A 16,980-nucleotide genomic window follows, 5' to 3' on the forward strand; every position below is an offset into this window, starting at 1 on the left:
TACAATGTTGTGTTTCAGCACCATCTTCTGGGAAGTAGCTGTAATTACAGTTGTATGCATTTTCAGCATTTCACTTGTTAAATGTGTAAAGACAAGCTACTTTCCTTAACAGAAAGCTAAAGAAATCTAAAACAGAAAGTTCATGACTGCTGCTCATACTTAAATAATTTATTAAAATGATGCTAACATCCAATTTAATTTAAGAAATACTATCATTAGACTTTTCCAATTCTATTCTCCACTAGTAGCAATGATAATTTAATGTGTTTGTAAGCATATATATAGCGCTTTATTCAAAGTTATTTTAGCACTATTTTTAAGTATAATTTTATCTGAAGTTAGTAATAGGAAATAATGCTGTAGCAGGAGATAAAAGGAGAAAATATGATGTGTAAAATTAACTGAAAGCTAAACGCTTTCATTTCAAGCAAACCAAACAGCCGAGTTTAGAAAAGGGATATTGTGATAGTGTGTACTTGCGCACCATCTTCTGGTCAGTAATTGTAACTATAAGTATGCATGCTTCAGTATATCTTGTGCTGTGAAAGAGATGGTGAACAACTTTCTGTGTAAAAATCTAAAAATAGCCAAGCAGTAGGTTTGTGAATGCTATTTACTTTTAAATGGTTCAATGATGTTCTAAGAACAACTGATGCATTTAGAAACATTTCTATTTTTAACATATTTATCTCTAAATTTTGGTTGATAAGTAGAAAATGTGCACTTTAATAACATAACATACTATTATAAAATATAAAGGAATTTATTCAGACAGTTGCTAGTAACTTATTTTAACTATGAAATACTTATTTAGGAGAAATAGACTAAAAGATAAACTATTATAAGGACTTCTAGAGCAATGTTAATAAGCATCTAATAAACTGTCTTGATTTTATATTCATGCGACAACCTAAAAAAAAGCAATTATGCATTTCAGTTCCTTAGTGAATCAATTTTTAAGTACTAAATAAAATATTATTATAATAGGCTAAATAACTAATAAAGGGCAGAAAAACTGCTTTGAGTCATATATTAAGGGAATTAACTTTTAGATAATGTAGTCATACCTTAGTTGATACTTTGAGAGAGGTAGTATCTTCCGAATTCTCCATGTCAGTCTTCTGCTTCTTTTTTTCCCTCACCTCCGACCAGATATTTTTTCCTGAAGATCTTTTTAGGGAAGATGAATTTGCCCAGTCCATTTCATCGGGAAGTGGAATTATGTTGTTGTTTTTTATGAAGGCTGTGGCTTCCTCTATGTTATTAAAAGATCTCATGTCATTATTGTATTGAATTCTTATTTTGGCAGGATAAGAGAGCTGTGTCTTGATTTTATGCTGCTTTAGAAGTTTTACTAATGGCCATGCTTTCTTCCTTAAATCTAGAATTCTTGTGGAATAATCATTATCAAATCTTAATAATGACTGTTTATACATAACAGGATTTTTCCTCCATGCTGATCTCAATATTAGTTCTTTGTCCATAAAAGATAAGAATTTAATCACTATGGATCTTGGAGCAGACTTAGAAGAAATAGAAAGTGGCTTACCAATAGCTCTGTGTGCTCTTTCTATTCCATAAGATAATCCTTCTTTTAATCCTAGAACTTCAGGTAGCCAGGAGTTCAAAAATGAGATAATGTCATCTCCTTCAGTTTTCTCTGGAAGACCAAAAATCCTTATGTTTGTTCTTCTCTCTCTATTTTCAATATCATCTATTTTATTTTTTAACCATGTATTTTGTTGTAAAAAAATTGGGTTTGTAGTTCTTCTTTTAATCTCCCATCAACATCACTTTAGGAAGTCTCAATGTCAGAAATTTTTGTTTGTTGCTGTTGTAATATTTCTTTAAAAATTTCAGTTTGTTTTTGACAGTTATCTTTAAGACTTTCTAAGTTCTCAGAAAATCTTTCCATCTTTAACGACAAGTCCAGTAAAGTAGCAGATATCTGTTGCATCTCTTTTTTCAGTATAGAATCTGAGTGCGAGTTCTTTGAGTTACTCATTTTCAGCAGCTTGTGGTGTCCTCTGAAGTATTTGATAGGAAAATTTCAGAATTGTTTCTTCAAAGTTGGTATTTTTATTGTATGTTACTTCTTCAATAATTACCCAAAATTTTTTAAATATTTTTAGTTTTCCCTGTATTTTCTAGTAAGAGTTTGAAGAGCTCAAATTTAAGCTGCTTTCAGTTAGCCATTAGGCTCCGCCCATTTCCTCATAAAGGAATTTCCCGCATAAGGAATTTTTCTGAATCCTGGCCTTTGTTCTATCCTAGGGAGCAATCATAAGTAAAACAGCCTATTCAAGCCACAGAGACAGAACAAAAAGAAATGTTAAGACAGACGCAAAACATGCTTTCATATTCATCTTCAGTCCACTCCCCACCATTTTTGTATGGTTTTGGGTACAGTGTCAATGGTTGCCACCTCTCTGTTTTGTGCTACTCTCACACTATCAGCAATCATTGCTGACTGGTCACAGGTCTTCCCATGCAGAATACATCCTTGTCACAAGTCTTCCCTCACTGAATCAATCCTTCTCATCTACTCTCTTTCTCCCATATACACTTTTTCAAACCATCTTTTCCTTTCCTGTAAAAATGACAACCACCATCATTGGACTTCCTTGACCGCTACAAAGGGAGCTACTTTGGCTTCTATTCTGAAGTCTTCATTTCTTTGCCTGTCCTACAGTGTGCATCCTAATACCCATACTGGGCACTTTTCCATTACCCTGAGTTTTCTCAGCTGCTCTGTCTTTACAGACCATGTTACTGTGGCATATAGAAGCACTAGTTACACCACTGTTTTGTACATCACACTTTTCAGTCTCTGACATTCTTCTGTCACACACTACTCACAAAGCTTTGTGCAAGCTCTGATGTGAGCCAAGTCCTTACTAAGATGAGGGCTACCCGATTTGCCTGCTGGCCACTCTTATGTGATCTTGCGCATATCTTTCTTGATGAAACGTGCTAGCCACCATTAAAGCAGTTTGCCAGTCAGAAGTCTCGAATTTCCTCTACATTATTTCTGTTGCCCTAACCACATAGCACAAGCAATCATCATATCTGGTTCTGTATTCTCCAGAATGAGCATTCATATCTTCCAGTAGCAAGGCTAACTCACTTTGTCCTACTACATCAAGGAGGTTCCACAACTGCTGCTTTAATACTCTCTTTTTCTCATCATTGCGGTTCACAGCCTGAGAACACAAAGCCTGCTCAAATTTTACATTGGAGTTTGACACCCATGAGTCTATTATTAGATGTCAGGTAGGGTATAATGGGGACCCCCATCAGAGCCTGTCAAATGATTCTGATGACATCCCGAACTGTTTTCAGAAGACAGTGTCACCACGATTCTCACACCATTTTTAGTTTTCCCTTCTTGCCACCCCCCCCCCCTTTAAGTAGTCTCTATGCATTCCACACCAAGAAACTGCTGAGTTGTCCTTTCACCTCATCTCATAGAAAATCCAGGCTCCTTATCATCATGTCATCCACTCCTAAGCATTGTATAAAAATACAAAAATATGAAAAAGGAATCATGCTGCTATGAATGCTTGCAAGCATACAGCTGAGCAACAGCATCACATAAAGAGAAAACTCTGTGCAGGCAAACATACACACAAAAAAGAGTGTAGGCATGCACAATGTATCACAAGCCACCTCACAAAGACCTGCAAGAAGTTAACATACCAAAGCACAATAAAGTCCTGATACACAATGATGTCAAAAAATGTACACCATTTCTTTTTAAAATAATATCACTGTATAATAAATATATCATATTAAGAGATACCCTCATGCCCAAACCACACAGGTCATGGGTAAACCCTGCAATACCCTTTTCCAAATACAATGTATTGCTTGATTACTACCCAACCACTCACGTCATATTATTCATTCATGCCCCTAAAAGTATTTAATCTCCTGGTAAAGTTATGATAGGTATGACATTTTTAAATGTCATTTTATCATTTTTATTCTGTATCAGAAGCTTCTCTAACACAACGTGGTTTGCGAGTTGTAAAACTTTTGGCTAGAGTACAGTGAACTACCCTACCCCTACCTTATCTGAAGTTAGGCATTTTTAACTTTGGTTTATTTTGTTTGTGCTTTCACCTTTTCCTTGAGATGCAGGCACATGCTGAAAAGCAAAGCACCATAATAAGCATGTGTATGTTGGTCACTTACCATGTACAGCAACCCTATGCCATTCATTAGGTTTGCAATTCAATATTACAAACAGAATAAATCACAACACGACTCACTGAATCACCAATGCCAAGTTTATAAGAGCAATATTTAAAGTCTGTCCCCGTTTTTTGGCCTTTTGTCCAACATTGTTTTTTATCATTGTCCAGATTTCTTGGGCTAAGAGGTTGACCTGGTAGGCATTAAAGTTGCTACATAGCTTTCAACCTTCCTTCTCCAAAATGTCAAACACTACTGTTTCACTCTGTGAAACAAATGGACAAAATGCGACGTACTTTCTAAACACTTTCATCTACGAATCTCACAGTATGGTTAATAATCTCTTCATACTCTCAAAAAATCTGAAGTAATATGATAGAACATAATAAGATACAGTTAAACGATAGGAATTGCTATACTGCAACTATTTTATGTAGTTTTATTAAATCATTTACTACTTGTATATGAGATGGCAAAACGTTGGTTTACAAACATATGTTACAATGCAAGATTGAAGCTTTTCTCCCGAAACCTCCATTGAAAATGTATTCTGTCCATTTATGAATCCAAAATAGGAAAGAAATAATCAAGAAGTGAAAATGCCACGTTTTATTCTGACAACTGGTCAAAACATATTTCAAAGACTAGAATTTTTCAGAGAACAAGTTCATCCTTAAAACTCAGTGGTTTCCAATATTTCAAGCTTCATAATTTGACAGTGGGGAAAATCTAAAACACAACTGACTTTATCAAGTCGCACTTTTCGACAGTCTGAATTCCCGTTACACACGCACCCTATTGTGCACATTACAGGATGACTTACGGCACAGTTCTCAACATTCCATTTCCAAAATGAGGAACACCAGCCCTCATAATGTGGAACAAATGGGCAAAATGTGAAACACATACTAACAGCTTACTAACAACTTCAACTACGAATGCCATAGAATGGTTAAAATATGCTGGTTTTACTTATAAAAAAAAGTCTTTAAATGAATTATTATGACTCTTTCCTATCTACCATGGATATAATTAAAAAAAAAACCCTAACACTGAATGTCTGGCGGACCCTTTCAATGTGGAACTTCGAGGAACATAAACTTTTTAATGACCCCAAATGAGGTACGCGTAATGAGGTATATTTGAGAGGTACGGTCAATCACTAATCTAAACCCAGACCTCATCCGAGCGCTGAAGGATGCAGATCCACCTAAGTGAAACTAAAAGTCAACCCGGGAAAAAAACTTAGTGAAACTCGGTTCTACCACTGCGCTAAACAGGTTATTACAAAAACACGCAATATACAAATTGTATATATCAACTCTTAAACAACCATTTAATGGCAGTGGTTTGAGTCTTTGCATTAAAAGAGCTTTCATTATAAAAAGCAGAACTTCTACTTTACCGGTGTTTTTTTATATATTTCGGTCCAGCCCTATCATTCTACTAACCTGAGCAACAGCTGTACAGAAGAGTCACTACTACTGTCGCCAGCCAGACCATAACTACAAATAGTTGTAAATCCAAGCAACTAGAACCAGAAATCTGTGAAAATGAATACTTGCAAGCTGATTTCGTAATAGAGACAGATTTCCTGCGGTAAAATCACATGACATCTGTCACCTGATGTTTGACATGTGACTGCTACTCGCTGCCAAAGTCAGTGAAGAAGAAATTAAATTCGTGGTAGTCCTAAGCATTCTCAGTATGAGACGCTCTCCCTTTGTTTACTGTAATCGAAGGTTACGTTTTGGTGGGTTACAGAGTCTTGCTGCTGGAGTGTAAAAAGGAAAGCGTGCCACAGAAGTGAAAGTCCAAAAAAAACTTGGCTGATTAGCTATTTATAGTATGTAATTCTCCTAGCCCATTGTAAGAATTAGTTTTTCTTCTGAAGTGATCTGATGTTTGAGATTTTTGGCCGAAATTTATGATCAATCCCTCTTTAATTTGTGGATTTTCTGATGAAACGGTGGTAATTACTGTAAGTAAATCCGGTCAGACGTTAGAAATAATGGTTTCTTATGCTGCATAATGTTGTATATGTTTTTGTTGTAGCAACAACATTTGAAGAGTATCCTTGGCTTAAGAACGCATTATGTATTTGTTTATTGTTATGTGTGTCCTTAGGGAGTCCGACGAGTCATGATACAATCAACAAGCAAAGAAGAGTAGTACTGCTGGCATTGAATTCGTAGTATTGCTGGCATTGAATTCGTCCCCAGGTCTTAGTGAGTACAGTCACGAGGTGGACCCTGTTACAAAATCTCATCAAGATAACACTGATATATAGACTATATTTTATATAGCTTATATCATGGAAACAAATAGGTTAAAAGTATAGCTGGGTACAAAAGTCCCAGATTAAAATAATTGCCCAATCCCTGTAGGTGCACTGGTGCCAGGACTTGAAAAATGCCAATGTAGAATCCTGAAGACACTGATACATTCACACAATGGGGTTAGGCCAGGCTCAGGGTGGAGGATGGTTCCTCTGTTGTAGAAGGAGGTAGTAGTCCACAAACACTGACAGGCCAAACAAGAGGCGCAAAGATGATAGTATAGACTATTGAGGGTAAGAAAGAAAGTATGTGTTGTTAAACCTTGGGCTGTTTGGAAAAAGAAGCAACTGAGGAAGTGTGAAAATACAAACAACAAAATCTATAGATTTTTGAAAGGTATAAAAAAGAAACATGGACATGGGAAGAAAGAAAGCTCTGATATGGTGCAATATGTATGCAGAGAAGAAAGCCAAACTAATCAATACAAAAAAAACAGCTCCAAAGATACTTGAATAAAAATACAGGCAAAGGCACCAAGATATGGAAAATGTCATAATACAAAAATCAAGATCACAAAGGGGGAACATAGAATAGAAAATAAGAAAAGCAAAAGTTAAACAAATAGAAGCTGAAGTTACGGAATACCTGCAAAGTGACAGATTTTAGTGTAGAAGGTCAAACAGGTTATGTCACATCCTCAACCCCTTTTCCCATTTTGCACATGGGGTCAGGGTGTCGCTTCAGCAGTGACAGTCATCTCTAGCCAAGGTTTATACCACCGGATGGCTAGTCCTGCCACGGAGGTTATGTCACTTCATGTTGGAAAAATGAAGTCCCCAAAGTAAGGAGAAACAGGAGGAGTGGGAGACATCTGAAGAAGTATGGACATGGGAAAGAAAAAGAGATTTAATATGGTGCAATGTTTATGTAAAGGAGAAAACAAAATTAATACAAAAAAAGAACTACCAAAGATATTTGAAGAGAAATACAGCAAAGACATCTAGATATGAAACATTCTACAATAAAAAAAGTAAGAAAACAAAGGAAGATAGTAGAAAAGAGAATATAGTAATATATTTTAGACTATAAAGTAAGGGAGAAGTTAAAGAAATAAAAAAAATGAAGTTATGGATTATCTGCAAAGTCAGGGATTTAGTGTAGAAAATCCAACTCTGGTAATGTCACAGCATGATAGAACAGTGAGTCCCCAAATTAAGGAGAAACCAGAAAAGATACTTTGGAGCCTGTTGCTCGTCTTCTACACTTGTACATCTGAATAGGTGTTCATTTAAGAAGTTTATTATGTACAAACAAATCAGGATGGATGGCAGGAACATTAAACTTAAACGAACTTACTGACTACTACACACATGCATGCTTTCACTCTGGTTGCTCACTCAAAATGGCACTATTGCTTGCACATGCTTAGTACTTGTATGCATATGCCCACAGACTGGAATGCTTCTTAAAGGTATATCACACACACTGATCTACATCCTCCCTGTTTACTGAGCTGTCTCATATTGACAATGACATTTGAATAGGCATGTAATTATACAGCTAATAATAAACAAAATAACAGTCATATCTAGGTTGCTGTGTATCTGGAACTAGGTCTGGAAATGCAACCTGAACTTGTAATGTAATAGTTAGGACTGAGTTTAGCAACAGGGACAGTCATTGGGGAATGTTCTACTTCAGGACTCTGGGATATTCTCAGGAACAGGGATTACTGATGGAATGTCCTCTGGAACATGAACATTGGACAAGTCACTCTGAGAATTAGAGTCTTTATTATAGGCAAGATGCTGTAACACTGGTTCGGACACCAGTAATAAATTCTTCTGATTCTGCTTAAATTCCATTCCTTGTGATTCCATGATGTATGATCTTGGCTCTTGACCCAAACTTTTCACAAATCCAATATGAGAAAAAACTTTTGTTGTCTGAATTCTCACCATCTCCCCTTCTTTTAATGGACTGAGCAGTTTGCTGGTCTTATCATAGTAGGACTTCTGGAACAAATGTTTTTTCAACAATTGGGTTTTCACTGCTTTGTTGTTTTTAGTACATAGAACCAATAAATTGCTGCTGATTGGTAATGTAGTTCTGGTTTGTCTTGACATACATTTCTAGGCAGGTGAACCAAGATGATCATTGCGAGGAATGTTTCTGAGATTAAGCACGTTTAGAAAAACATTGGTATTGTCACTTTTGGATTCCTCTAACAGCTGCTTTGCACTTTGAACTGCATGTTCAGCCAAGCCATTTGACTGAGGGTACTCAGGACTACTTGTAACATGAACAAAATCCCATGTTTCAGCAAATTATTTGAACTGCTGACTTGTAAACTGTGCACCTTTGTCAGAAATGACTCTGTGTGAACTACCATGGACAGAAAAATGTCTCTTTAACTTAGTAATGACAGTATTGGACGTTAGGTTAAGAAGTAGGTCAGTCTTGAACCAATTTGAATAAGAGTCTACTAATACCAAGTAATGTTGACCATTCCACTCAAAGATATCGGTGGCTACTGTCAACCAAGGTAGTTCAGGAATCTGGCTTAACTGAAGTGGTTCTTTTTGTTGATGTGGTATAGTACTATTGCATACAGAACAGGATGAAAATACTTTCTCTATCTTTTGACATTGAAGGTCAAAATACTAGTCCTCTCGCCCTTCTTTTGGTAGAATTAGTTCCTGGGTGGCCACAATGCAAGATCTTAATGGATTCTTGTTGCAAGGATTTTGGAACAATCACTTTGGGACCTTTCATAATGATACCATTGTTTGACAAAAATCTGATCTCTGTAGGGAAAACACTGCTGCAAATTTACTGGTAAACAAGATTGTTTTGAAGGCCATCCACAACTGATAAAGTGGTTGAGATTCTGGAGAATTGGATCTGAAGCTGTGTGAATTCTAAGCTCATCAAGACGTGTGGAAGAAAAATTTCTCATTTCCATGACTTCAAGATCAGGTTTCTCATTTTTCTGCCATTCTGTGTTTTTTCAAGATGATTGGGATAAGGTATTAGCAAGATAAAGACATTTGCCTTTTGTATAAACAAGATTGAAATTCTACTTTTGTGATTTGAGCATCATGCATTGCAATCTTCCAGGAGCTGTGTGCATTGCCTTTCTCAAAATAGTGACGAGAGGTTGGTGGTTAGTTTCTGTCTGGATAGGTTGGTCATAAATATAATCATGGAACTTCGAACATGCAAACACAATTGCCAAAAGCTCTTTCTCAATCTGGGCATACTGCATCTCTGTTTGGGTAAGAGCTCTTGAGGCATAGGCTACTGTTCTACCCTCTTGAAGAATGACTGCACCAACACCAAACTTAGAAGCATCACAGGAAAGAGTAACTGATTTGTAAACATCATAGTAGTATAGACTTGGTGGACTAGCAATTTTCTGTTTCAAGACATCAGATACTCTCTGGTGTTGTTCTGACCAGGGCCAGGTAGTATCTTTGTGCGTCAGCTCTCTAAGCAGTGCTGAAAGCTGGCTTAAATGTGGAATGAACTTGCCTAAATAGTTGATCATACCAAGAAAACATTGTAGGGCTTAGACATTGTCTGGAGCTGGCATCTCAAGAATTGCTGTTTGTAAGGATCTGGTCATAAGCCTGAACTGGTAAACAAATGACCAACATAAGTAACTTACATTTCTGAGGATTCAGCTTTAGATTCACTTCATGAGCTCTTTCCAGAACTTTCTTGAGGTTTTTATCATGTTTGACTTCACTATTACCTCCTACGAGAATATCTACTATAATAGCACATGGATAGCCAAGAAAACTTTGTTCCATCACACATTGAAAGACTTCACTGGCAGAATTTATTCTAAATGGCATTCCCAGAAATCTGTACCTCCTGAATGGTGTACTGAATGTGGTTAACAATGAAGACTTTCGATCAAGCAAAATTTGCCAAAATAAACTCTTTGCATCTAAGACAGAAAAAACTTCCCTTACTGTGTGCATAGGATGATGATATCTTTTTCAGTGCTTTGTTCAAATCTCTTGGATCAATATATATTCTGATATCATCTGAGCTTTTTTATGAGCTACTACCATACCCATTCAGTTGTTTTTTTCTACTAGACAAATTACTCCTAGCTGCACCATTTTGTCTAATTTGGCTTTGACTGTGTTCTGCATAGCTACTGGAACTTTCTGTGCTGGTCTGATAATTGGGCTGACCTCTGGGTCTAACTTCATGGAGTACACAACTGTGAGTTTGCCTAGTGTGTCTTCGAAAATATCAGCATATTCAGAAAAAAGAGTTTGGGTGAAACTTGAGCTGTTCTCATTCAAGCTTACATGGTGAACCTCTCTGTTAAATGAAAGTAGTCCCATTTTCAAACTGTCTGTGAGGCCAAATAATGACTACACATGTCTCTTGAGTATGTAAAACTGCAAGTCATAGCTGTTCCCAGCAGCGTAACATGAAAGCACTACTGAGCCTTCAATTTGAATCTCTTCACCACCATAAGCAACAAGCTTTGCACACTTTGTCAAATCACTTTGTTCTGTAGCTCTTACTCTGGCAAACATTTCTGCTGACATAACATTGCACTTTGAACCAGTATCTACATTGAGCTCTATGGGTCTCCCAAAGATTTCATTCTTTGCCCGCAAATCTACTGCATTGACTGTTTCACCAAGCACAGACACACCATCAACACAAAAAGAAGGGTTGCAGCTTTCTAACTGATCAACTTGCCTCTTTGAATAAAATATTAGAAGCCTAATAAAACAAATTAAGACACAGTAACCAAGACTATTAACTGAAATTCATATGATAGAAGCAAACTTTATATATTTTTGTTCAGCTAAATTAATAACGAATAAAGTCTTACCGCAAAAATACAGAGCAATAAGGGAAAGAAAGGAAAGAAATCAAATGCCATCAAGGAAGTATCAGAGACAAATACAAAGCAATTAAGGCAAGAAGTGTCACTGTTAGGACAGTATAGAAGAGAGATCAGATAACAAAAATACTAAGAAAGATAGATGTGATAAAAGCAACGCACAGTATTAGAACAGACCAGGATCTGTCGTACACCATTAAATTAAAAATATCAGCATAAGCAAAACAAGTTAAAACAAATACAGATAAATATAAAGGAAAATGCAAAATAAGCAGTTCATCGATGACCCCAAAAATCTATAGAGAATTGGAAAACAAAGCAAAAGGAATGGAAACATCACCAAAAAAAGACACATTTTGGAGAAATAACTACAAAGACCCTGTGTAACATAACATAGATGCTGAATGGACAGAAGAAATAAATGAAAACAGTGAGAAGTTGAAATGTACAGGATATGAAATGGAATGAAGTCACAGCCAGAGAAATTGAAATAAAATTAAGAAAAGATCCTAAATGGGAAACCCCAGGACCAGATGCAATATCTAACTTCTGACTAAAAGTGTTAACATGTTTGCATTAAGATTTAGCCCTGACTAAGAACTACTTATATGTGCACCCTGAAGAAACACCAACCTGGTTAAAAAAACAGGAAAAATGATATTCCTCCTTAAAAGTGAACCTGCAAGCTATCCTAAAAACCATAACTTGCCTTCCAGTGATGTATACAATTGATGGTGACAGAGTTTATAGTCATCTAGAAGAAAACTCAGTCATGACAATAGAACAAAAGGCTAACAAAAGAATGACATATGGAACAAAGGATCAAATAAAGTCATAATAGAGAATTGTAAAAAGGGGAAGAATCTAAGTATGGTATGACTAGATTACACAAAAAGTATTTGACAGCAACCCACAGTCACAGATAAAGGAGCACTTACAAATGCATAAGTTACACCCTACATTGATTAGTTACATTACAGTGACCATGAAACAGTGGCTAACTACATTGCAGCCAAACCATGATAAAGGACAAATTATTATCCCAGGAATAAAAATTCAAAGGGAGATATTACAGGGTGACTATTTGTCTGTACTGCTCTTTTGTCTTGCCCTTAACCCCTTAAGCCATCTACTTAACAGATTAGGTCATGGTTACAATTTGGCTCTCAGACAACAGCAGTGTAAAGACTTCTCATCTCCTTTTTTTTTGTGGATGATTTAAAACTGTACAGTTCATCAGATGAGGAGCTGAAAGCACAACTGGAAGTGATCAAAACTTTCTCAAATGGTATAATTTTGCCATTTGTTTTTTATAAATGTGCAAAAGCAACATTTAAAGCAGGAAAGCTGAAGCACCAAGAAAATAATCTGGGACAGGAATGTGATATAAAGGACCTTGAGCAGAAGGGAGTGTATACATATTTGGGAACCGATGAAGGATCGACAATATAACATGAACAAATATGAAAAAAACTCAGTAAGGAATATTTTAGAACACTAAAATTAATGCTGAAAACAGCTCTGACATCTAGGAACAAAGTCCAAACTATAAACCAATTTGCTCTTGTTCTATCTTACAGTTTTGGGGTGAATGACTATCCCCAAAAGATATTGGCTTAATTGGACAAGAAAGCAAGAAAAATGATTCACGCTTATCAAATGATATATAAAAATCAGTGTATACCAAGATTATATATATTCCTTGTTCTGAAGGAAGTATGGGTCTTCTCAAAATTGATTGTAGGACTGCATACATATCTGCTAAAACATATCAGATCCAAATATAGTGAAAGTTTTAAAATATGAAGAAAACGAGTCTAAGATGACATTCCTGCTTAGTTTACCAGAAGCATATTGGTGTCAAGCTGTAATGAAAACCAAACCAGAAGTAGACAAAAATCAGGCAGCAACTGAATGTGCCAAAAAAACAAAAGAGAGAATACATGGAGAAGGATCAGATGAGAAAACAAGAAATGTGGAAAGACCATAAATATAATTACAAGTAGAGAATTCCTTGAATAACCTCATGTCGATCAGGAACAGAGTGCAGTTTAGAGTGGTTAAGGAGAGGTGAATTTAAACCAAAAGATGAAATGTTAGTATTAGCAGCCCAGGATAGTGGACCCAAATACACATTGTTTTACAAAATCCATTAAACTTGTGGGAGAAACAGATAAATGCAGGTTCTGTAAAAGAGAACTGGAATAAGCTACATATCTTGTTACTGGGTGTAAAACACCAATGGCAGAAGCCTGTGTACTGAAAGGTATAATAATGTGGCAAGACTACTGAACAGAGGTTTTGCAAACATTGCAATGTTGAAGTAGCTGAGAAGACATAGAAACACAAGCCACAAAGCATTATAGAGAATGATGAAGTTTATATCACAATGGATTAGCCATTATCAACAGTTCAAAAAAATAGATGCCAGAAAACCAGGTATAGTGGTCCATGAAAAGAAGACAACACTAGCATTGATCATTGAAATTGCTACATCGAGTGACTGGAGTGTCTTGCATACATAGAGACACCAAGTCATAAAATACCAGAATTTGCGGTCTGAAACAAGGACAATGCAGAAGAAGGATACCCAGACAGTTCCAGTAATAGTAGGAGCAATGGGTCTCATAAAATGAATTTACAGCCTTATTTAGATATGCTGCCAGTACATCTAACTCCATATGAACTGCAGAAGGAATCAGTTCTGGGCACATTGCAGGTTCTGCAAAGAGCACTTTTGGCTAACATCAAAGACTGAAATAGTACTAATTTCATAAACTTTATTCATAGTTTGACTTAGGAATGGGGTCCATTCCCATCATGAAATTAGAAACCCAAAATACTTGGAGAAATTAAAGAGTGTACATGTATGCACGTCTATGTCTGTGTGTATATGTAAACATAGAGACAGGATAGGTATAAAGATGTATAGATAGCTAAACACATACATACATACATACATACATATGCATGCATCTATTGGAATATCTGTTTGTCTGGAATGTAATAAATTTAGCATACAAAAAACAGGGAATGAGTTTTGTGATATAATGGCAGGTCCATGAGTCACAACATTGAGTTACCTAATCTTACTGACAAGATATCGACATAAATGTCTCAGTTGTGCAGTTCTTACTAATCTTTCTAAAGCATTTGACATAAATCAACCACTCTCTCCTAATGCAGCTGTTAACGTTGTCGCTTCACAGCAAGAGGTTCTCTGGTTTGATTCTCGGCTGGGGAGCCTTCTGTGTGGAGTTTGCATGTTCTCCCTGCATTTGTGTGGGTTTCCTCCGGGTATTCCGGTTTCCTCCCACAATCCAAAAACATGCATCTGGAGCGTCTCTTCCCTGGCCCCAGCTGAAAATAGGCTCTGTCCTAGTCGGACTTTCCCGGTCAACAAATGTTAAATAAATAAATAAATAAATGTCCTTAAATGGCCTAGTTCAATCAACTGTAAACCCTTTCAGAAACTGCTTAACATTTCAGGCAAAGGCAGCCAATGTCTTTTTCTTTTTCATTATTGCCAGGTGTTCAACAAGGCTCTGTTCTGGGTCCCACTACTACTTACACTATTTATTTACAATTTTCAAGGACAACTCCAAATTCAAAACATCATACTTTATGCTTATGGGATAGTTCTTTACAGTTTTCCCTTCATAGAAGACCATCCATCATGGCATTCAATTTGTTCTACAGCAATTATTGCCAATCAGTAAAAAAAGTTCTTTTACACCAGTAGAAGACTAGCTAAACATCCTTCCTCATACTACTCCATATATAACTCTCCTGATATCCAAAACTTCTTAAGTATTTCTGTTTCAAATAAAATTAGTTGTAGTTGCTGTCACAGTATTCAATTCTCCAAACAAACACAATGAAAAATTCTCGTTTGTTAGCCTCTTCTTAAAAACAAAGTTCAGACCCTCAATTCTTCTCTAACTAAATTTAGAGACTTAAATTTCTTTCTCTAACCATTCACCCCATGAAAATCAATGTACCTGTCTTTCACATGCAAACTGGCTCTCAATTCAAGAAGAGCTGACTGTCTTCCTCTAGCTGTAATCTGTAAACCCCTTAATTAACTTTCAGCCTCAAGTTCTCCTCTGAACTGTAGTCCTCATCTAGCTATAACCAACTCTGCTCAGTAGTAAACACTGCCCTAACATTTCACTGACTTGTAAATGCCTTATATTTGTCACAATTTGCATTTTCCTTTCTAGGTACAAAATTTTAAAACAACCTACAAGGAATCACTTTCTCAGTTTAGCACCATCATGAGGCCCACCACAATGAGCAGCTTAGAAAATAGGTAATTGTTTTGATGTTTAATGTTTATTTTTATTTTTTTAACTTAACCTTGGCTGAGATATGATTTTTAGAGTAGGGATTCTCATCGATTGTAGAAGTCATGATGCACATAGAATGTGGATAAATGAGATGGTAACTTATACAAAAGGTACATAAATACAAATATGTTCATAACTGAATGATATACATAGATAAGTTACAGCTTTATATGTGGTGGAATGGGGGACATGTCATTGGGATAAATACATCTTTTATGCACATGTACATAAGATCAAATGCATACATATATACATGTAAAATGTACCTAGATACTAATATATAGAGGGGCATATATATGCATATGTAAATATAAAATGCACTTAAATACTAATATATATACACACATGCATGGTTGCAGTCAGTATATGGGAATGCTCATAAGACCAAACTCTTATGCATGCATACAGAGTGAGCAAAGAAAATAGAACTTACGTTACTGATATATCTGCACTGCTTACAGTTTGCACAAGAAAATGTGCCTACTGTATTGTTAAGTAGTATACATTCATTGACAAAATCTGTTTCCATCAACAATTTTAAATTACATAATTTTATAAAAAAACTGCGGTACTTCACCAATGATTTTACTTAATTCTGGATTACCCAGAATAATTTTCCAGTTACTTGCTATAATGCCTTTAATATTTTGACTATCAACTGTCAATGATACTGGAAATGCACATTTGTTGTCATGTATACCAGCTTTGTCATTAATGTTAACTCTATTCTCTCCCGAATTAAAGCCTTTCAAAAGGATAGGCAGAAACTTGGTCAACTGAGTACTTACAAATTGTATATATACTAAAAAAAAAAAAATATATATATATATATATATATATATATATATATACATACACACACACACTGTTAACTAATTATGGTTTTAAAACTAACTGCAGTGAAACAACAAACTAGTTTTATCCATAATGTTTCTTTAGTATTTGGTGTAAAACAGCATAGTTACCTTGTTTCCTATTTCTCAACCTCTTAGCAGAATAATTTTGGTTAAAGCCAAAACTAATGGGGGGGGGGGGGCAAAGGCCCAGCATCAGAGATACATTTTAAATATTGCTGTTATAAACTTAGAAAACTGACAGAACAACAGGTTTTACATTACCACATAGTTATAAATGATATGAAGTCTGAAATTGAAATGTTTGCCATTATTTATTGATTTCAACCTGCAATATTTTTTCGGAAAATCATATCTTCAAAACATTCATGTGATGTAGCCCCAATCTATAGCATCTATTAAATAAAATTAAAAATTAATGC

At 35.8% G+C, this 16,980-nt stretch overlaps 1 protein-coding gene across 1 annotated transcript in view; it reads right to left on the minus strand.

The window, feature by feature from the left end:
• SCPEP1 (serine carboxypeptidase 1) overlaps nucleotides 1-5,806 on the minus strand; it is a 488,555-nt gene extending 482,749 nt beyond the window's left edge. Inside the window, exon 1 of the mRNA XM_044069708.1 lies at nucleotides 5,649-5,806. Within this exon, the coding sequence (XP_043925643.1) occupies nucleotides 5,649-5,700 (52 nt within the window). The 5' untranslated portion in view covers nucleotides 5,701-5,806. The remainder of the gene's footprint in view (nucleotides 1-5,648) is intronic.
• Between the last annotated feature and the right edge of the window lie 11,174 nt (nucleotides 5,807-16,980).

The sequence above is a fragment of the Protopterus annectens genome, chromosome 4.part0, assembly GCF_019279795.1.
Source record: "Protopterus annectens isolate FY-2018-M chromosome 4.part0, PAN1.0, whole genome shotgun sequence".
In the NCBI taxonomy this organism is placed as follows: domain Eukaryota; kingdom Metazoa; phylum Chordata; order Ceratodontiformes; family Protopteridae; genus Protopterus; species Protopterus annectens.